The sequence below is a fragment of the Carcharhinus amblyrhynchos genome, chromosome 23 (genome assembly GCF_965287045.1).
Source record: "Carcharhinus amblyrhynchos chromosome 23, sCarAmb.v2.hapA, whole genome shotgun sequence".
In the NCBI taxonomy this organism is placed as follows: Eukaryota; Metazoa; Chordata; class Chondrichthyes; order Carcharhiniformes; family Carcharhinidae; genus Carcharhinus; species Carcharhinus amblyrhynchos.
Window position 1 is genome coordinate 13,262,068 of NC_137346.1, and position 23,626 is coordinate 13,285,693.

At 44.2% G+C, this 23,626-nt stretch overlaps 1 protein-coding gene across 2 annotated transcripts in view; it reads right to left on the reverse strand.

The window, feature by feature from the left end:
- The window catches only part of lhfpl7 (LHFPL tetraspan subfamily member 7), a 319,194-nt gene that overhangs the window by 254,991 nt on the left and 40,577 nt on the right, over positions 1 to 23,626 (reverse strand). Inside the window, exon 1 of one of the 2 annotated variants that reach the window (XR_013889296.1) lies at positions 18,961 to 19,688. Coding sequence is in view for 1 of the 2 variants with exons in the window: in XM_080210867.1 (XP_080066993.1) it covers positions 18,961 to 19,272 (312 nt within the window). In the remaining variant the exon portion in view is untranslated. Of the gene's footprint in view, positions 1 to 18,960; positions 19,689 to 23,626 lie in introns of those variants that run through there. The other variant, XM_080210867.1, reaches the window with a different exon arrangement.

A 23,626-nucleotide genomic window follows, 5' to 3' on the forward strand; every position in this document is an offset into this window, starting at 1 on the left:
TAGCGTCATTGGTTATACTAAAGTTCCCCTTAGTTACAGGGGATTAGCAGGGTAAATATGAGCGGTTAGGGGGATAGGGCCTCAATGGGATTGTGGTCGGTGCAGACTCGATGGGCCAAATGGCCCCGCTCTGCACTGTCAGGATCTTATGATGCCCCTAATTTTAATTCCTCCAGCCTTGATGGACGTGCCATTGTCTGCTGAGGTGCTAAGCTGTTGTTTTCAAAAAGCAACTGGCATTAGAAGAAGGAAGACTACTCCATGGTACATGGATCCAATTGTTTGGGATGAGGTGGGTGGGATTGGAGCAATTGTATTGGCAAGGATGATATGCTCATGAGGCAGGTAGAGTTAGGGACCTTGTGGTGAAGGATCCTCTTGGGAAGAGTGATCATTGTATGGTGGAGTTTCTGATGCAGATGGAGGAAGAGAAAGTGGGTTCCTGGACATGTATCCTTTGTTTGAACAGAGGGGAGTATGGTAGGATGAGAGAGGAATTGGCGAATGTTGATTGGGGGAGTGTGTTGGAAGGTAGGTCTGCTGAGGAACAGTGGAGGATCTTTAAGGAGATCTTTCTTGGTGTTCAGCAGAAATTTATTCCGTTGGTTAAAAAGGATCGGAGGAGGAGAGGTAATCAGCCGTGGATAACAAAGGAGGTGAAGGAAAGTGTTAAATTAAAAGCGGATGCGTTTAGAGTAGCTAAGAGTGGTGGGCGAGAAGAGGATTGGGAGAGGTTTAAATGTCAACAAAGAATGACAAAGAAATTGATAAAGAAGGGTAGGATAAACTATGAAACTGGGCTAGCGCTTAATATAAAAAAGGATAGCAAGAGTTTTTATAAATACATAAAAAGGAAGAGGCTGGCTAGGGTGAACGTTGGACCCTTGGAGGATGAGAGGGGGGACTTAGTGGTAGGGGATGGGGAAATGGCTGAGGCCCTGAATAACGTTTTTGTTTCGGTCTTCACGGAGGAGGACGTGAATAATTTGCCAGGTGTTAGCGATGGAAAGATGGTAGGAGTGGAGGGCCTGAATGAAATTGTTACTAAACAGGCGGTGCTCGACAGACTGGAGGGACTGACTGGGGACAAGTCCCCAGGACCGGATGGAATGCATCCAAGGGTTCTGAAGGAAATGGCGGAGGTGATAGTGGATGCCTTGGTGATTATTTTCCAAACATCACTGGATTCCGGGGAAGTGCCGGAACATTGGAAAATGGCTAATGTTACGCCGTTGTTTGAGAAGGGTGGCTGGCAAAAGGCAGGGAATTATAGGCCGGTTAGTTTAACGTCTGTTGTAGGAAAAATGTTAGAATCCGTGATCAAGGAGAAAATAGCGAGGCACCTTGAGGAGAACTGTTTGGTAGAGCAGACGCAGCACGGTTTCGTTAAGGGGAAGTCGTGTCTGACGAATTTATTGGAGTTCTATGAGGATGTGTCTAGGGCAGTGGATAGAGGAGAGCCGGTGGATGTGGTCTTTCTTGATTTTCAGAAGGCGTTTGACAAGGTACCTCACAAAAGGTTACTGCAGAAGGTCAGGGGGCATGGAGTTGGGGGTAGGGTGTTAGCGTGGATAGAGGACTGGTTGTCAAATAGGAGGCAGAGAGTGGGGGTCAATGGGTGCTATTCGGATTGGCGGTTGGTGACCAGTGGAGTGCCCCAGGGGTCGGTGCTGGGGCCTCAGCTATTCACCATTTATATAGATGATCTGGAGGAGAGAACCGAGTGTATGGTGTCGAAATTTGCTGATGACACCAAGATTGGTGGAACGGCAAATTGCGCGGAGGGTGTGGAGAGTCTGCAGAAGGATCTAGATAGGCTGGGCAAATGGGCCAGGAACTGGCAAATGGAATTTAATGTTGGCAAATGTGAGGTTGTCCACTTTGGTAGGAATAATGGTAGGAAGGATTATTACTTACGTGGCGAAAAACTGCAGCATGCGACGGTGCAGAGGGACCTCGGGGTCCTTGTGCATGAGTCGCAAGAACCCAGCCTGCAGGTGGAGCAGGTGGTCAGGAAGGCGAACGGGATGCTGGCCTTCATAGCGAGGGGGATTGAATATAAAAGTAGGGAAGTCTTGCTGCAGCTGTGTAGGGCACTGGTGAGGCCGCAGCTGGAGTACTGTGTGCAGTCTTGGTCGCCGCACTTACGCAAGGATATTTTGGCCTTGGAGGCAGTGCAGAGGAGGTTCACTAGGCTGATTCCGGAGTTGAGCGGGTTGAACTATGAGGAGAGGCTGAATAAACTAGGCTTGTACTCGTTAAGAGTTTAGAAGAATGAGGGGAGATCTCATTGAGATGTATAAGATGTTGAATGGAATGGATAGGATAGAGGTGGAGAGGCTCTTCCCGCTCAGAAAGGACAGTAGGACTAGAGGGCACAGCCTCAGGATAAAGGGGGGGCGGTTTAGAACAGAGTTGAGGAGGAACTTCTTCACTCAAAGGGTGGTGAATCTCTGGAATTCTCTGCCCGTTGAAGTGGTGGAGGCTGCCTCGCTCAATATTTTTAAGATGCGGGTTGATAGGTTTTTGATAGGCAAGGGGATTAAGGGTTATGGGGAGAGGGCAGGAATGTGGAACTGAGCCACAACAGATCAGCCATGATCTTATTGAATGGCGGGGCAGGCTCGAGGGGCTAGATGGCCTACTCCTGCTCCTATTTCTTATGCTCTCACCATACCCACCACAATGCACTCTGAATCCTTTGTCAAATCACATGTCCCCCGATGTCCCCCTTCATACAGTGTTGCCTCTCTGACCAAGGTTTTCAAACAATGGCGCCCTCAAGAACATGGGCTGGAACTCTCCAGTTGTTCACGCCAGCAGGATTCTCTGGTTACGCCGGCAGTGAACCCCCATTTGTGGGATTCTTGCCGGCGGGGACAGAGAATCCCGCCGCTAGCAAACAACACATCAGCTCCCACCGGCAGGAATCGCATGGCTGGGAGGCCAGTGAATCTCACCCATGGTGTTTATCTTTTGGATACTTTCATGGCTCCAGGCAGTGCAGATGTCCATTTAGGGAATGTTTTATGTTGCTGCAAGAGGAGAAACCTAATGCTGAAGTTTTTCATCTTGCACTCATCAGGACAAGTGCAAGAATGCCAAATTTCAAATGCTCTCAACAATTTATGCCCTAGGAGGGAAGGGTACTGATTGGTTGGCAAGTTGACCCTGCTCAGAGAGCAGGTATTAGTATACAGTGGGAAAACCCATCTGGTTCACCAAGGTCTTTTAGGGAAGAAAATCTGTCATCCTTACCTGGTCTAACCTACATGTGACTCCAGATCCACAGGGATGGGTAATAAATGCTGACCCAGCCAGCAATGCCCACATCCCATTAACGAATGAAATAAATGTTTTTAACTTCTCAATGTTTTACATGTTGAAAATGTATTTTAATGTCTTGTTTTTGATTTGATTTACTATTGTCACATGTACTGGCATACAGTGAAAAGTACTGTTTCTTGCACGCTACAGAGACAAAACATATCATTCACAGAGAAGGAAAGGAGAGAGTGTAGAATGTAGTGTTACAGTCATAGCTGGTGTGCGGATTAGGTTGATTGGCCATGCTAAAATTGCCCCTTTGTATCCGGGGATGTGTCAGTTAGAGAGATTAGTGAGGGTAAACACGTGGGTTGGCAGAGATAGGACCTGGGTGAGATTGTTGTCGGTGCAGACTTGATGGACTGAATGGCCTCCTTCTGAGCTGTAGGGTTTCTATGAGCAGCCAATGCTGGGACTAGGTACAGCCCTAGCCTACAAGGATTAAAGGTACAGGCATCTGCCAGAAAGTAAATTTTTAGAAAGTACTTGCCTGACCTTACCTTGGAGCAGCTTCACTTTCAAACTATGGGCTGCTCCCAGCCACCACTCAAACCCCAAATTCAAACGTGCCTTTTGGGGTTGTTACCTGCGTCTGGTTGGTGTCTGGTGTAAATGAAGCCTGAGGCCTACTACGGTACTGTGTCAGGGATGGCTCGGTTTTGGAAAAGTCAGTTGGCTTTCCTAATTTTGAGTTTTTACTCTTTAAATGTTTGGCCAATTCATATTCAGAGAAACCAATGGAGAAAGTAATATCGTGGCACAGTAGAGTTTTCTTTCAGTATTAATCTGGTGATATATGGCATTGCTGTTTATGGGACCTCGCAGGGCAGAGAATTGCCGCTGCCTTTCCCCAAGTTATAACTGTCATTTCTTAGAAGTACTTAATTGGCTTGGAGCGCCTGTGGGACTTCCTGATGTCATGAAAAGTGGCATAGAAATGCAAGATCTTTCTTTTTAATGAATGTATTTGGCTGTTTCTGAAATGTCTTTGCTGAGTCAGGCCACTCTTAGCTCCTCAGTGTCAAGCAATTACAATGAAAATCCTTTCCCCCAGTTCATAGAAAGGATAATTTCGGCTCATTGAGTCTGCATTGACCACAATCCTACCCAGGCCCTATTCGTCCAACTCACATATTTACCCTGACACTAGAGTCAATTTAATATGGCCAATCACCCTAACATCTTTTGAACTGTGGGAGGAAACTGAAGCACCCGGCGGGAACCCATGCAGACACAGGGAGAGCTTGCAAACTCCACACAGACAGTGACCCAAGGCCAGGAATTGAACCTGGGTCCCTGGCGCCGTGAGGTAGCAGTGCTAACCACTGTGCCACCGTGCCGCCCAACCCAATCATCGGGATGAAATGTTAAATGCACAGAGAAGATTTATTCTTAATTGGTGATGTACGGTTTTATATATGTGTGTGTGTGTGTGTGTGTGTGTGTGTGTGAGGAGCAGGCAGTGGGTGGTACCATGACTTGAAACATCTCCTGTCATCTTTGAGATGTGCCTTTCAATGCAGGCCAGTGGGGAAGATTGCCTCATTGTCTCCTCTCTGTGAAGATGTAAGGGTCTTAAGCAAAATGTGTTTCAGAAATCACAACAGGATGCCTCATACGTTCGAGGCCACTGTACGAATACGCACAATTCAGCGTTAGACTGACAATAAATTGATAAACCTGCTCGGAAAGGGAAGCAAAGCCCAGCTGGCTCATGGAAAACCTTATAAGTCAACCTTTAAAAGCTCTGTTGACGGTACATGAAATCAAGGTAAATATGGCAGCATCTAAGGGAGCCAGTGCACAGGGGGGAGAAAGAAATCTCTGTGTCACACAGTAATGTTTATTTAAAAACAATGGTACAATTCACACACAAAATTCTACTTTTAACAAATGCAACACTAAAGGTCACGTTTTTAAAATTCTTTGCCCACTGACAACCCTTACAAGGCGCTATTTATTTCCTATTCTCAGCTACTCCAGGGATATTAAGAGTCAATGCTGAAAAGTGGCATTGGAGTCCCATGAAGGTCAGGTTGGGTGAAGGGGCAAGTTCCCTTCTCCTAAGGACTTTAAGTGAACAAGATGATTGTTTTATTAACCAACATTCAGCAGCTTTCCTTGTCAGCTTTTGTCTGCCCACATATCGGGGAGGCGGTCGCATAGCAGTACTGTCACTGGACAAGAAATGATGTGGGCACTCTCCACTCACCTGACAAAGGGTCAGAGGCCCGAAAGCTAGTGGCTTTTGCTACCAAATAGACTTTAAACTGGTGTTGTGAGACTTCTTACTGGACAAGGAATCCAGGGGTCCGGTGTAATGCTCTGGGAACCCAGGTTCAAATCCCACCACAGCAGATGATGAAATTTGAATTCAATAAAATTCTGGAATTAAAAGTCTAAAGATGACCATGACACCATTGCTTATTGTTGGGAATCAGGTTCACTAATGTCCTTTAGGGAAGGAAATCTGCTATCCTTACCTGCTCTGGCCTACATGTGACTCCAGAGCCACAGCAATATAGTTGACTCTCAAATACCCTCTGAAATAGCCTAGCAAACTATTCTGTTCAAGGGTAATTAGGGATGAGCGATAAATGCTGGCCCAGCCAGCAAGGCCTAGATCCCATGTAAGAATTTTAAAAAGTAGATTTATTGGGTGTACATACAAACATTTAAATTAGGAGCAGGAGTAGGCCATTTGGCCCCTCGAACCAGACTTCACCATTCAGTAGGATCATGATTGTAACTTCAGTAAAATGGGCATTGTCAGATCTGCTGCCTGTCAATGGAATGGTAAGTCCAATGGAGGGTATAAGGGGCAACTAGTCTCCTGTCATTCATTTTAACCTCCCTGTCAAGTTTGAAAGCCATTCAGTTTGAAAACTTTCTACTAATAGGTTTTGAAGTCCAGAGCTCTGGCTTGCCTCTCCTGCAATGTAACCACCCTGATTTTAAGTTGCCTATTCTGAAATTAAATAGAAAAACATATCTTTCATGTCTTTCAGTCAATCACATCTTTCAAGAGTGAATTATTTTATCACAAATGTTATGTTAGCAAAAAAATCAAAGTACATACTGGCTGCTTGGTCATCTCATTGTGGTTTGGTGAATTATTTCAGTATTTTCTTTGGGTTCATTGACTCAATTCATAGAATCTCTATAGCACAGAAAGAGTCCATTGGACCCATTGAGTCTGCACCAACCACAATCCCACCAAGACCCTATTCCCATAACCCCACATATTTACCCTGCTAATTCCCCTGACACTAAGGGTCAATTTAGCATGGCCAATCAACCTAACCCGCACATCTTTGAACTGTGGGAGGAAACCGGAGCACCCGGAGAAAATCCACACAAACACAGGGAGAACGTGCAAACTCCACACAGACAATGACCTGAGGCTGGAATTGAACTCGGGTCCCTGGCGCTGTGAGACAGCAGTGCTAACCAAAGTGCCACTGTGTAGTAGCAGCCTCCCTTATCGGAAAGTCATGGGTTAAAGTCCAATTACAGGTGCTGAGGACAAAAATTTAGCCTGACACTCCAGTGCATACTGATGGAGTGCCTCACTGCTGGAGATGCCCTCTTGATGCCCTGGCCAATATTTATCCCTTGATCAACATCACCAAAACATGCTATCTGGTCATTATCACATTGCCGTTTGTAGGAGTTTGTTGTGTAGTTACAACTGTAACTACACTTCAAAAGTAGAAGAGCAGCATATTATTTAAATGGGAAAAGATTGCAGAACTTTGTGGTACAGAGGGATCTGGGTGTCGTGGTATAAGGATCACACAATGTTAGTATGCAGGTGTACCAAATGATCAGTGAGGCAAATGAACTGTTGTTTATTGCAAGTGGAATGGAACATAAAAGTAGGGAAGTTTTGCTACAGTTTTATTGCATGTCAGTGTGACTTCATCCAGAGTATTGTGTACATTTTGGTCTCCTGCTTTAAAAAAGAGTGTAATTACACTGAAAGCAGATCAGAGCAGGTTCACCCTACTGATTCCTGGGATTAAGGGCTATTTTATCAGGAAAGTTTGGACAAGCTGGGACTGTATCCATTGGAGTTTAATAAGTATAATGGGAGGTGATCTTACTGAAATGTGTAAGATCCTGAGGAGACTTGACAAGATGGATGCTGAAAGGTTGTTTCTCTTTGTGGGAGAGACTAGAACTAGGGCAGCGCAATGGCATGTGGTTAGCACTGCTGTCTCGCTGAGCAGGGACTCAAGTTCGATTCCTGCCTTGGGTGACTATATGGAGTTTGCACATTCTCCCTGTGTCTGCGTGAGTTTCCTTCGGATGCTCTAGTTTCCTCCCATACTCCAAAGTGTGGGTTAGGCTGATTGGCCATGCTAAATTGATGGCAAAATAGTGTTGCTGTAAAATAGGATTATTAAGGCACAATCCTTGAATAAAGATCAACCTCAACATCTGACAAATGATGGAACCAAATCTATTTGAAATCCATCACTATTTCCATTATTATATAAATAGCCTCCACATTATTACAAAGTTAAACTTTCTCTTCCTCTTCACAAGGGGATGGATTGAATCTCTGCTTTAATTCAGAACATCTTGTCGTGGAACCGCTCATGCTAAGTGAACAACGGAGTCATCACACTTTTTCCCATACAAGTTTCCACCTAATCAACATTATCTCTTCCTCTTCCGGCTTTGTTCATGCTGGAATGCAGCCACCAATGTGGTGGGACACCCAAAGGCACACAAAGTTGCCATATTTCAGACATAAACATGACTTCCTGAGAAGATAGGATCACAGTTGAGCCTTATCTTCTTCCAACGTCGATCTGTAACATTTTGATTTGGCATGAGATGTCTACAGAGTGAATAAAAATGAGAATTCTGGTCGATTTCCTCTTCCCATGAGAGGACACTGATGCCTTCCCCTTGTCCTAGGGCCATTTTGATCAAGAGCAGCTCAGTTCCACACAGATTGCTCCAACTGCTCCAACCAGCACAGGCAAAAAGACGCAAGTTGTAGAGGCAAGATTTTGATTTCTTCAGGAAAGAATTGTATATGAGATCCATTTGATGTTCAAATAAGAAGAAGTTGTTTCCAGAGGGAACTATGCTAGACAATAAACTTTAAATTCTATTCAAGATCATTCATCTGCGGCCCCTCAAGGAGAGGACAGTTTACAGCCCATGGCAAGAGCTTACATGTTGAATATATTAATGTGAGGAGGCTGTTACACTACAGTTACCACATGGTTCTAGCTGACTATTGAATGTATTCAAGAGGCGGCTTAAAAAAAAGACAATACCACTATGCCACTGGTTCTGCTATTGGAAAATGTTAGATGTTCCCCAGGGAAATGTACAGATGTCAGTTCAGGGCTTACAATCCCAACTCTTCTTAAAAAACTCATCTACTGATCTTGTTTGTTCCCTTCAATAAACTCATCCCAAAATGCATTTTCCGATTGAGAGGAAACCTTGGGGCGAATTTTCCCATGCTGCCCAACACGGGAATCGTAGTGGGTGAAGGGCAATCCATGGAAAGATCCAGTGACCTCAGGCGGGATTTGTGTGTTGCAGGGCAAGCACAGCCAGAAAATCCCGTCCACTATCTATGGATGGTGTACATTCTTGCTACAAGTGGGCAGCACAGTGGTTGAGTGGTTAGCATTGCTGCCTCATAATGTTACAGACCTAGGTTCAATTCCTGGCTTGGGTCACTGTTTGTGTGGTGTTTGCATGTTCTCCTTGTGTCTGCTTGGGTTTCCTCCGGGTGCTCCAAAGATGTGCAGGTTAGGTTGATTGGCCATGCTAAATTGCCCCTTAGTGTCAGGGGATTAGCAGGGTCAATAAGTGTAGTTATGGAGATAGGGCCTGGGTGGGATTGTGCAGACTCAATGGGTCGAATAGCCTCTTTCTGCACTGTAAGGATTCTATGATCTGACTGGTCGTAGACAAGCAACAGGTACAGTGTAATGAACAACCACAGGTTTCTTCTCTTACTCCACCACTCGCCAGGAGTATGATATAATGGACCCTTGATCATGGGGAACTCCAGCTGCAATCCTGTCTTATTGTGCATGCCTCTGGTCATTAGAATGAAATCCTCCAAGCAAAAGCCTTGGTTCTAGTGATTTTCTCAAGATGGAAACCCCTGTAGTACTGAGACCCGAAAGACTTGAGCCAATAATCAAATAATCTAGCATCAGTCAGAAGCAAGGTACCCAGGACTGGCAATATTAGACTTAAGTGAGTCATCTAACAGTGCAAGTAAACAATTGAATGAAATATCACTGGTAAAATCAGGCAGAAGTATGAGGACACAAAGAAGTGTTATCGAACTGCTAGTGCGGGTCAATGAATCCAGCTTTGTGAATAGAACCTCTCGGAATATTGTTAAACAGTGAAAAATAACGCACTCGCTTAAATGCCCAGCTTCTTTTCAGAATAATGGGGGGTGGGGGGTGGGGGGGGGGGGGGGGTGTCATAGGTACAGTTATTTGAAGTGTGTACATAAATTTCACATGTTCGGAGGCACATCTGTAGAAATCCTTAAATTTATAAGGAAGCAGTGGCATTTTGGACAGAACTTGTGGTTGGAGAGATCTTATAAGATCAAACACCTGCTCTGGCAATGGCTCTCCTCGATGGATGGTTTGACATATGGATTAAAAGACAGCGCACATCATTACAGTTAAGCATTTACTACAAATCACGGCAGCTGAAAGCAATGTACCTTTGCCATTCTGAATGCGGGCTCAGTATTGCCAGCACTTCCTTTGTTCCGCTGGGTCCTTCCAACAATTAATTAATCAAGTACATCTCTTCAAGACTGAATCTCTATTTAACCAAAATATCACTTGAGCACTTTCGACGCCACGGTAAGTATACACGTATCACTGTGTGGTTGGGTCCTTGGTGGGTGACAGTTTACAAATGCACATTCACCCTGGAGGATTCTGCTCTTGTATCGGACATACAAAAAACATTATTCTCAGGTTCTGACAAATCTCCCAGCATCTGACACGGAGCACAACGGAAGGTGAAAATTTTCTAGTAACAGTTTTATTTTATTAAGTAGCCCACAGCTCTGAGGGCTCAGGCAGCAATTTAATTCAGGGGAAAAAAAACAATGGCCTGGCTTTTGCATTAAGAATAACAAATGAAGCTCACTGTTATTAAGCAGTAATCAGTCAGCAACTTTTGCACACGCACAATTAAACATGGAAAGCAGGAAGCTGCAGTCTGACATGTCCCTCAGAATGAACCAATCAAGCTATGACACCGGCCATGATGGGGCTGCTGTTTAAGTACTCTTCATATGCTATCTTGAAACCAGCCCACTGTGGTGGCACAGTGGTTAGCACTGCTGCCTCACAGCGCGAGGGACCCGGGTTCAGTTCCCAGCTTGGGTCACTGTCGGTGCAGAGTCTGCACTTTCTCCCCATGTCTGCGTGGGTTTCCTCCAGGTGCTCCAGTTTCCTCCCACTGTCTGAAAGACGTGCTGGTTAGGTGCTAAATTCTCCCTCAGTGTACCCAAACAGGTGTTAGAGAGCGGCGACTAGGGGATTTTCACAGTAGCTTCATTGCACTGTTAATGCAAGCCTACTTGTGACTCATAATAATTGAAGTTAAACTTATCCAGATGATTAACATAGAAACTAGAAGCAGGAGTGGGCCATTCAGCCCTTCGAGCCTGCTCCGTCATTCATCTTGATCATAGCTGATCATCGAATTCAGTATCCTGACCACCCCATGTCCCTTTAGCCCCAAGAGCTATATCTAACTTCTTCTTGAAATCAGACAATGTTTTGGCCTCAACTACTTTCTGTGGTAGTGAATTCCACACATTCACCATCCTCTGAAGAAATTTCTCCTCATCTCAGTTCTCAAAGGTTTACCCCTTATCCTCAAACTAGTTCTGACAACTAGTTCTGGACTCCCTCACCATCGGAAGCATTCTTTCTGAATCTACGCTGTCTAATCCTGAGAGAATTTTATAAGTTTCTATGAGGACCCCTCTCACTCTTCTAAACTTCAGTGATTAGAGTTGGACCTCCATGTCCCTGTTTGTGAGGTGAGTCGCTTTGCCTCCTTCCCAAACATCTCAGTCCTTAGCTGATGTCTGTGCATGAAATCACCTACTAAAATCTAAAGGAGTCAGATAATTCTGAAAGTTCCCTTGTGACTAAAAAAAAGTTTATTTATTTGTCACAAGTAGGCTTCAATGAAGTTACTCTGAAAATCTCCTGGTCGCCACACTCCAGCGCTGTTTGGGTAAACTGAGGGAGAATTTAGCATGGCCAATTCACCTAACCAGCACATCTTTTGGACTGTGGGAGGAAACCGGAGCACCTGGAAGAAACCCATGCAGATACAGGGAGAACATGGAGACTCCGCACAGACAGTGACCCGAAGCTGGAATTGAATCCAGATCCCTGGCGCTGTGAGACAGCAGTGCTAACCACTGCACCAACATGCAGCCCTACACTGCAATCAGATAGGGAGGAATCAAATGGGAAAGTTAAATTGTTCAGCTCCACTGCCAGAGGGGCAGGGTTGCACAGCGGGTGATTAACTTACAACTTATTATGTTCACTGATGACAGCACCGCTGTGTAATTCAGCATCAAAGGCAAAGGGGAGCAAGAATGAACAATATTAAAAAAAAAGCAAATATGAATGAGCTGTTACATTAAACCCAACAAAGCTTGCTTCAAATAATTGGTGTTCCATCATGTCTCAAGCCGAATCATTCAATGCAAAGAGACTGTTGCGTACGGTATGTTAAAAATATCTTGTTTATTATTGGAAAAAGACAGTTTAGAGGTCATAGAGGTTTACAGCATGGAAACAGGCCCTTCAGCCCAACTTGTCCATGCTGCCCTTTTTTTAAATTCCTAAGCTAATCCCAATTGCCTGCATTTGGCCCACATCCCTCTATACCCATCTAAACTATCTAAATGAGTTTTAAGAGACAAAATTGTACCCACCTCTACTACTACCTCTGGCAGCTTGTCCCAGACACTGACCACCCTCTGTGTGAAAAAATTTCCCCTCTGGACCTTTTGTATCTCCCCCCTCTCACCTCAAATCTATGCCCTCTAGTTTTAGACTCCCCTACCTTTGGGAAAAGATATTGACTACCTAGCTGATCTATGCCCTTCATTATTTTACAGACCTCTATAAGAACACTCCTCAGCCTTCTATGCTCCAGAGGAAAAAGTCCCAGTCAATCCAGCCTCTCCTTATAACTCAATCCATCAAATCCTGCTCGCATCCTAGTAAATCTTTTCTGCACTCTTTCTAATTTAATAATAACCTTTCTATAATAGGGTGACCAGAATTGCACACAGTATTCCAAGTGTGGCCTCACAATGTCTTGTACAACTTCAACAAGACATTCCAACTCCTATATTCAATGCTCTGACCGATGAAACAAAGCATGCCTAATGCCTTCTTCACCATTCTGTCCATATGCAACGCCACTTTCAATAAGCTATGAACATGTACCCCTAGGTTTCTTTGTTTTGTAACTCTCCCCATTGCCCTACCATTAACTGAGTAAGTCCTGCCCTGGTTCAATCTACCAAAATGCATCACCTCGCATTTGTCTAAATTAAACTCCATCTGCCATTCGTCAGCCCACTGGCCCAATTGACCAAGATCCGTTCAATTGGAGATAATTTTCTTCATTGCCTACTATGCCACCAATCCTAGTGTCATCTGCAAACTTACTAACCATGCCTCCTATATTCTCATCTAAATCATTAATGACAAAGAACAGTGGATCCAGCACTGATCCCTGTGGCACACTGCTGGTCACAGGCCTCCAGTTTGTCGAATCTTTCTGTCTTGCACTCATCAGGACAATCATGACTACTAGAGTCCACTTGCCAGCCAATCAGCACCTTCTTCTCATATAGTATAAAGTTGTTGTTTTCCTAACATTGGTATTCTTGTGATTGTCCTGATGAGTGCAAGACAGAAAGCTTTGACAAAATGTAATTTTTTCAACAATATTCGAGTACTGTATTCCCGAATGACTAAATATCTTGTTCTTGTGTTACTGCCTATGTAGTACAAAAGAATATTAATATCACAAAATATTTTATGTTCCAGATATAATGTTTTTCCCCTTCCTCACCTCTTGCTTCCTAAAGTTACTTTAGGGGCAACGCTTCCATTGACATTTCCTGTGTCACATTTACAAATTGCCAGCCCAGACAGAGGTGGCCGGCTAGCTAATCCACAATGGAAACCATCACAGCCAAGCGCAATCTTGTGCTCATCTGACACTGACATCTCCATGTTCCCAGCAGAAGTTGCTGTGACCAGAAACTGACGGTAGTGACGACACTGCCGTAGTGGGTCAAACAATGACGAGACAGAGTACAGGAATGAGACAGAGAATTTAGTGAATTGGTGTGGCAACAATAACCTCTCCCTCAATGTCAACAAAACAAAGGAGATTGTCATCGACTTCAGGAAGCACAGTGGAGAACATGCCCCTGTCTACATCAACAGGGATGAAGTAGAAATGGTCAAGAGCTTCAAGTTTTTAGGTATTCAGATCACCAACAACCTGTCCTGGTCTCCACACGCCGACACTATAGTTAAGAAAGCCCCACCTACTTTCTCAGAAGACAAAGGAAATTTGGCATGTCAGTTGACTCTCACCAACTTTCACAGATGCACCATAGAAAGCATTTTTTCTGGTTGGTATGGCTCCTGTTCTGCCCAAGACAGCAAAAAAAATACAAAAGGTTGTGAATGTAGTCCAATCCATCACGTAAACCAGCCTCCCATCCACTAACTCTGTCTACACTTCCCTCTGCCTTGGCAAAGCAGCCAGCATAATTAAGAATCCCACACACCCTGGACATTCTCTCTTCCACCTTCGTCCGTCAGGAGAAAGATACAAAAGTCTGAAGTCACATACCGACCGACTCAAGAACGGTTTCTCCCCTGCTTCCATCAGACCTTTGAATGGATCTATCTTGCATTAAGTTGATCTTTCTCTACACCCTAGCTATGACTGTAACATTACGTTCTGCACTCTCTCATTTCCTTCTCTATGAATAGTATGCTTTGTCTGTATAGCGCGCAAGAAACAATACTTTTCACTGTATCCCAATACATGTGACAATAATAAATCAAATCAAATTAAAAGCCATGGCCAATTTGTTTTCTATGCCAATGATATTTGGATCAACTGTGACATCCAGCACTGCCACCCATATACTATACTTTCTTATTCACTCTACAGTCTGTGTAGATGTGAAGACAGCATGATAGCTATCCCAGTGCTATCCTATTGTGCCACCTCATGTGGTGTTTACTGTATTTCTGTTGCATTTGAGTACAAAGAATCCTCCAAAGGGTTAGCTTAACAAGATTGAATCAATAGACAGACAAGTAGTCCAACATATAACCAGATTACAAAGATGGATAACTAACACCTGCCATTCTAACAAGCGCTGTCAGTCCCTGATAAGCATAAAACTGATCCAAATGCAGACCACTACACATCCCATTCAATTCAACCCTATATCATTCCTGATCCATGTGTAACCTTTAAATACACAGACCTGGCCCCAAGCACAAAATTATTCCAAATTATCCAATTGTTAATGGTCAGCACACAAGCTGTGATTAATCTACTGCCAACTTTTACTGAGCAACAATAGCAAACGTTAGAAGTCTAGTCACGTTTTTGGGTTAAGGAACTGTAATCTTCCTGAAAAAATGTTAACCGAGCCTTTTTATTTTCTTTGTGGTTGAGTGATGACCCAAAAGAATTATGCATAATTTTTAAGCATACAAACAATGTGATGTGTTTTGACACAATCGTATGTCCTGCGAAGTTTGCTCAGTGTCCTTTGGATGAAACCTCAAACAGATCGTCTTTTAACTGTCTTCTTTTGTTCGCAAGAGATATCTAAATGAAGGTCCAGTAGAATCTTAGAAGCCCTACAGTGCAAAAGGAGGCCATTTGGCCCATTGAGCCTGCACCAACAACAATCCCACCCAGGCCCCATCCCCATAACCCCACGTATTTACCCCACTGATCCCTCAAATTAACGCATTCTGAGACACTAAGGGACAAATTAGCATGGCCAAATGACCTAACCCACACATCTTTGGTCTGTGTGTGAAAACCGAAGCACCCGGAGGAAACTGACACGGGGAGATCACTGTCTGTGTGAAGTGCAAACTCCACACTGACAGTGACCAAAGGTCCCTGGAGCTGTGAGGCAGCAGTGCTAACCACTGTGTCACCATGACACCCCCTAGGGCTTGTGCCCTTGAAATATCGTTATTTTTCACCCCCAATTTATGGAAATTGTTAGCAAGGTATAATTCTAACTGCTGGGAAAAATGTCTTAAACCCATGGGTTTACAATCAAGATTCAATTCTTCACACACAAATTTCCTGAAGTTAATGCTCTTGTGAAATGGTGCCTGACAGGATTATCCCTGGCATGGAAATGGTCAATTCTGTTTAAAAAAGAAAGCTTTTGTCTGCTTTTCAAAGTGGCTATTCATAAGACAATAAGAACTAGGAGCAGGAGTAAGCCATTCAGTCTCTCGGGCCTGCTCTGCCATTTAATACAATCTTAGCCTCAACTCCACTTTCCTGCCCTATAAACCCTTACTAATTAAGAATCTGTTCACCTCTTCCTTAAATTTACTCAGTGTCCCAGCATCCATCACACTCTGGGATAGTGAATTCCACAGATTTTGATCCTTTGAGAAATAATTTCTCCTCATCTGTGTTTAAAATCTGTCACCCTTATCCTAAACTTATGACCTCTTCTTCTAGATTGCCCTACAAGAGGAAACATTCCCCTGTGTCTACTTTGTCAATCCCCCTTTATAATCTTGTACACCTCAAACAGATCTCTTCTCATTCTTCTAAACTCCAGAGAGTATAGGCCTGAGCCACACCAATCTCTCTTTGTAAGACAAACCTCTAATAGATCATAGAATACTTACAGTGCAGAAGGAGGCCATTTAGCCCATGAAGTCTGCACTAACAACAATCCCACCCTATCCCCATAACCCCACATATTTAGCCTGCTAATCCCCCTGAAACTAAGGGTCAATTTAGCATGGCCAATCAATTTAATCCACATATCTTTGGACTATGGGATGAAACTGGAGCACCCGGAACAAACCAATGCAGACACGGGGAGAGTGTGCAAACTCCATACAGTGACCCAAGCTGGGAATCGAACCCGGGTCCCCGGTGCTGTGAGGCAGCAGTGCTAACCACTGCACCATCTTGCTGCCCCTCTGGAATCAATCTCGTGAACCTCCTCTGGACCGTCTCCAGTGCAACTACATCATTCCTCAAGTAAGGGGACCAAAACTGATTTGATTTGATTTGATGTACTATTGTCACATGTATTAGCATACAGCAAAAAGTATTGTTTATTGCGCGATATACAGACAAAGCATACTGTACAGAGGAAAAGAGGGAGCACAGGATGTGCTGTTACAGCCATAGCTAGGGTGTAGAGAAAGATCAACTTAATGCGAAGTAAGTCATTTAAAAATCTGACAGCAGCAGGGAAGAAGCTGTTCTTGAGTTAGTTGGTACGTGACCACAGACTTTTGTATCTTTTTCCCGATGGAAGAAGGTGGAAGAGAAAATGCCTAGGGTGCATGGGGTCCTTAATTATGCTGACTGCTTTGCCAAGACAGTGGGAAGTGTGGACAGAGTCAATGGATGGGAGGCTGGCAAATGGGAATGGAATGGATGGGAAACTGTACACAGTATTAGAAGTTATTCACCTTTTAACCTTACTTGTGATTAAAAAATAAACTTTTAAAAAACTTAAGTGCGGTCTCACTAATGCTTTGTACAGTAAAGTTCAAACTTAAAAGTTTATTTATCAGTGTCACAAGTAGGCTTACATTAACACTGCAATGAAGTTATTGTGAAAGCAGCAACTCACTACTTTTATACTGTATTCCTTTAGTAATAAATGCTAAGGTTCCATTCATCTTCCTTGTCACCTGCTGTACCTGCATATGCTAGTTTTCTATTGGGTTCAATTGAGTTAGAGATGTAAACAGTGCAGCGGTGTGTCTGGTGAAAGATCAGAGTGAAATACTGCTCCTCCTGCTGGTCTAGATTGAACTAGAGCGCGGCATATTCAATGCGAAAGAGCTGTCGACTAATGAGACTCATTTAATTCTAACTGTCTCAACGCTTGTCCGGAAAGCTGGCACATATAAGACGAGAGAGAATCCGCCCAAAACTGATCCACTATCATTGGAAGGTGAAAGTCCTAATATATTGCGATTGCATTAACTGCGGAGACAGTGACAATTCTCACTAAAGGCGTTGACCTGTAAGCGCAGAGAGATACCTTCTAGTTAAATCCAAGCGCCGAACGCACATCACTGATCATAAACTGATACACTGATACATCAAGATCTTCAGTCAACGCACACAAGCAAACAGCGGGTAACTTAGTAGCCGGGTTTAGAGAACGCGAGGAGAGATCTTGGGCAATAGATTCTCAATCCAAATAATAACAGAAATCCCACTGTCACTTTTTAATCTTGCGAATTGAAGTCGGCAGCGCTGAAATTCCCAGCTGGGAGACACACGGATACATAGGGGAGCGAGGGTGAGTACTGCATGCTGTCGAGGGGAAGTGGACTTTTTAATTAGCCGTTGGAGGTTATTCCTCCTTCCACTGCCCCCACCCCCCCTTAATGCTTTCCCGATCACCGAGAGACATAAATCATTCATAAACACAACACTGAGTTGTCACTTACAGGAAACAAAATGGGGAAATCAGATTCACAAGGAAGCAAACCATTAGTGTTTACCTCCCTCCCTTCAATTATTTAACTCTGGTTTCTGTTAGAGATGCCACCAAATGATCGGATTGAGGTGATACATAAATATGAATCCAATGTATTTATATATTTTTCTCTCTTTTTGTCAAGGTTTTTACAACTGGGGAGTTCCCCCCCCAAACCAAGCGACACATTTATTACAACTTGTGAATGCAACTTTGCCCCTCACTCGCAGCCTTTTACCCGACCCCTCCCGATTTCGGTCAAAACAAAACTTGGGGTGGGGAGCAAGAATAACAAATAAATTTAAAAAAAAAGCAAGAGATAGCAAAGTAAAAAAGAGAGAACAAGAATAACAATAAACTAAAAAAAATTAACACAAACCAAAAAAGTGGGAACAGGAATAACAAATAAATTTTAAAAATGAGAACAAGAAATAGCAAAGTAAAAAAGAGAGGACAAGAATAACAATAAACTAAAAAAAGGATTAACTCAAACTAAAAAGGGGGAACAGGAATAACAAATGAAAAAAGGAATAACACAAACTAAAAGAGAGAGAGCAAGAAATAGCAACTAAACTAACAGAGAGAGAACAGGGATAACAGACTGAAAGAGAGAGAACAAAAATGACACATAAACGAAACAAAATAGAGAGCAAAAAGAAACAAAATAGGCAAAACAGAAAAAACACTAACAAAAAACAAGACAACAAGAATAACAAATATATTAAATACAGAGCAAAACTAAACAACAGGAACTAAATAGACAAGAGACAGCAACAATAACAGAAATAAATAAATAACCGCGAGAGCAGCAAACTCACCTGCCAAGAGCCTGAGGGAATGTCAGCGAAACTGCCCAGGCCGCCGAAAGTGTAACAGTTGTAGACGGTCTCGGAGCAGTGCCAGAGGAGGCCGAAGCTCACTGAGTCTTTGCTCTTCTCCTTGACTATCCAGGCGGGCGAGATGAAGCTGAAGCTGCAGACAGCGACCAGGCAGGAGGAGAGCAACACCCACAGGCAGCCCACACACGTCCACATCCTCTGGGCTTGGGGCAGCAGGCTGTCCGCTGGCATGTCCACGAAGCCCAGCTCCGCTCCCGCTTCTTTCTTTTTCCGATCCAACAGCGAATGCATCTGGAAGACAACTGAGAATTTTTGTTTTGTTTTCTCTCTTTTTGGTGGGGAAGGGGGTGGGGATGAGGGTTGGGGGGAGTTCTTTTTTTCCTCCCAAAAACCCTCCCCCTCCGTCCTCCCTTATAAAATCTTCACATCAAAACAAAAGTCCGAGTGAGATCAGTTTAGAAAATAATCTGGCATCAGGCACTTGGAGCTGACCAGCTAGTTACTGATGTCTAATAAATAAGAAATGATGACTCTTTAGCCACCTTGGGATTAATCCGAATCCGCACACCCCGAATATAAACTGGAATGCTCGCAGTAACCAGTGTGCTGTCTCTGCCACTCTCTCTCCCCCTCTCCAGTCTCTTTCTAGAGACTGAGGATATTCAGTTTGCTGTCACAGATTGGTTGATGCTTCCTCTTGCGCGTGTGTTATGTGTATGTGTGTGTGCACTGTTCGCCCAGTGCCGCTAGGCGCAGACAGGTGCCTGCTCCCTGCCAACCATTCCAGGAACGGGAGTGGGAGGGAAAAGGGAAGAAATCAGCAGAACGAGGCAGCAGTCGTGTGGGTAACGCCTTCCCATAGCGTCAGGCTACATCGCCCTCCCCTCCCGAAAGGGAGAGATGCAATCCTAGGCAGTCAATTGCAGGGGAGAGGCGTTACTGCTCTTGTGTTTTGTGTGTTCTATCAATCCTAGAATCCCTACAGTGCAGAAGGAGGCCATTCGGCCCGTCGAGACTGCACCGACCACAGTTCCACCCAGGTCCTATTCCCCTAACCCCATATATTTACCCTGTGGCACACTGGTTAGCACTGTTGCTTCACAGCGTCAGGCACCCCAGTTTGATTCCCAGCTTGAGTCACTGTGTCGAGTTTGCACGTTCTCCCCATGTCTGTGTGGGTTTTTCTCTGGGTGCTCCGGTTTCCTCCCACAGTCTAAAAAAATGTGCTGGTCAGGTGCATTGACCTGAACAGGTGCCAAAGTGCGGCGATTAGACGGATTTCACACTACCTTCATTGCAATGTTAATGTAAGTCTTACTTGTGACTAATAAATAAACTTTAACGTTAATCCCCGTGACACAAAGGGTCAATTTATCATGGCCAATCAACCTTACCCACACATCTTTGGACTGTGGGAGGAAACTGGAGCACCCAGAGGAAACCCATGCAGACATGGGGAGAACATGCAAACTCCACACAGACAGTGACCCAAGGTTGGAATTGAACCTGGGACCCTGGCACTGTGAGGCAGCAGTGCTAACCACTGTGCCAGCATGCCACCATTCATGATCAGTATACTGAAGGCTAGGATACAAGAGGGGTGACCTGAGCATAGAATCCCTGCAGTGCAGAAGGAGGCAATTTGGCCCATCGAGTCTGCACTGGCACTCTGACAGAAGATCCCACTCAAGCTCCTTTCCTGTCGCTCCATGTATTTACCCCACTGATCCCCTTCCCAACCTACACACCTTTGGACTCTAAGGAACAATTTAGCATGGCCAATTCACCTAACCTGCACATCTTTGGACTGTGGGAGGGAACTGGAGGACTTGGAGGAAACCCATGCAGATATGGGGATAATGTGCAAACTCCACACAGTCATCCAAGACTGGAATTGAACTTGAGACCCTGGAACTGTGAGGCAACAGTGCAAGGTAGGTTCATTCAAAAGTCTGATAGCCTCAGGGAAGAAGCTGTTCTTGAGTCCACAGTTGAGCCAAATGGTTCTGCGCTCTACTTTCTAGATAATAAAAAAACTCTCAATGTGAGGGCGACAGAATATTGGAAATTCCAACCCTCTTTTATAGGATCAGCACAGAAGGAGCACATTGGATCCATCCTCTAGGGGGTTTATAGAATCGTTACAGTGCAGAACGAGGTCAGTCAGCCCATCAAGTTGGTACCAACACTTACCCAGGATTACCCCATAACCCCACATATTTATCTGCTAATCCCTCTAATCTATATATCTTGGGATGCTAAGGGGCAATTTAGCATTGCCAATCCACCTAACCTGCACATCTTTGAAGTGTGGGAGGAAGTCCGAACACTCGGAGGAAACCCGCACAGACATGGGTAGAATGTGCAAACTCCAGACAGCCACCCAAGGCTGGAATTGAACCCAGGTCGCTGGTACTGTGAGGCAGCAATGCTAACCACTGTGCCACCGTGATAGATGGCTTTAACATGTATTCTGATTGAGGTCAATAGAACATTACAGTGCAGTACAGGCCCTTTGGCCCTCGATGTTGCACCACCTTCTGAAACCAATCTAAACCCACCTAACCTACACTATTCCAATATCATCCACATGTCTGTCCAATGACCAATTAAATGCCCTTAATATTGGCAAATCCACTACTGTTGCAGGCAAGGCATTATGTAAGGGTTGCTTAGGTAGAGAAGATGGTCCCATTTGTGGGACCAAAACAGATGTCATTACAGCACAAAAAGAGGCCCTTAGGCCCATCGTGTCAATGTCATTTATTAAAAAAATCCAGTAAAGAACTCAAGAGAAACTTCTTCACCCAGAATGGCTAGAGTGTAGAACCTACCACTATAACTTGGTTTAGTTGAAGTGAATAACATGGAGCTTTCAACAGGAAATTGGCTAAATATCTTAAAAAATAAATAAAGAGATTTGAGTAGTAAGAGGAAAAGGACAAAGGGGGGGACTAGCTGAGCAGGTCCAATGGACAGCTGGCATTGACATAATGGGCCGAATGGTCTCCTTCGGTGCTATAACTATGATTTTGTGAGGTATGTTTTAAGAGGGAGCTGGACAAATACGAAGGGATAGTAAAAGGATATGCTAATGAAGTGGGAAGTAGTTTGTGTGGAACATTAGCACCCATATTTTTGATTTGATTTATTATTGTCACATGTATTACTGTACAGTGAAAAGCATTGCTTCTTGCACGCTATACAGACAATGCATACCATACATAGAGAAGGAAAGGAGAGAGTGCAGAATGAGGTGTTGCAGTCACAGCTAGGGTGTAGAGAAAGATCAACTCAGTGTGAGGTAGGTTCATTCAAAAGTCTGATGGCCTCAGGGAAGAAGCTGTCCTTGAGTCCACAGTTGAGCCAAATGTTTCTGCGCTCTAATTTCTGCGCACACTGTGCGCAGTTCTAGTCGCCTCACTATAGGAAGGACGTGGAAGCTATTGAAAGGGTGCAGAGGAGATTTACAAGAATGTTGCCTGGATTGGGAGGCATGCCTTATGAAGATAGGTCGAGGGAGCTGGGACTCTTCTCCCTGGAGAGACGAAGGTTGAGAGGCGACCTGATAGAGGTTTATAAAATGTTGAGAGGAATAGATAGGGTGGATTCTCAGAGGCTATTTCCCAGGGCTGAAATGGTCGCTACGAGAAGACACAGATTTAAGGTGCAGGGAAGCAAGTACAGAGGAGATGTTAGGGGTAAGTTTTTCACTCAGAGGGTGGTGAGTGAATGGAATCGGCTGCCGTCAGTGGTGGTGGAGGCAAACTCGCTGGGGTCTTTTAAAAGACTTCTGGATGAGTATATGGGATCTAATGGGATTGGGGGTTATAGATAGGTCTATGGCTTAGTAGGTATAGAAGTGATCAGTGCAACTAGTGGGCCGAAGGGCCTGTTTGTACTGTAGTGTTCTATGTTCTATGTTCTAAGTAATAAAAAAACTCTCAATGTGAGGGCGATGGAATATTGGAAATTCCAACCCTCTTTTATAGGATCGGCACAGAAGGAGCACATTGGACCCATCCTCCACTCAATCTGCCACATCCCTGACCTTTCCTCATATCCGCTCACATCCATCCTTTTCAGGTAATCATTCAAACTACTTCTAACTACAGTCTTTCAGTGTCTTTCATCAAAATATTCCTTGTTCGAAGAACCCTCTATTTAAATGGAGGAAACTTAGACTTGCACATAGGAAGGAAGATTTCCAGTTAATGTTCCATTTGGCAAAGGTACAAAAAAGAAACTATTTGTCACAGGGACAGTGCGCACCCTGAATCCCTTGTGTTTACTGTTAAACACTAGATATGTCAAAACAGGTTTTGGTTTTGAAACCGGATAAAATGAACCGCCCTCCAAATAAATGATTCTTTCTAACTGCTCTAATCACATCAATCACTGCAAAGCATGTAATAAGGGAATCATAGACTGAATCACAGAATCCACAGTGCAGAAGGAGGCCATTCCGCCCATCAAGTCTGCACCAACAACAATTCCACCTAGGCCCTATCTTCATAATTCCATCTTTTTACCTCGCTAATCCCTCAACACTAAGAGACAATTTAACATGGCCAATCTACCTGACCCCCACATCTTTGGTGTGTGACAGGAAACCAGAGCACCTGTGCGAAATCCATGCAGAAAT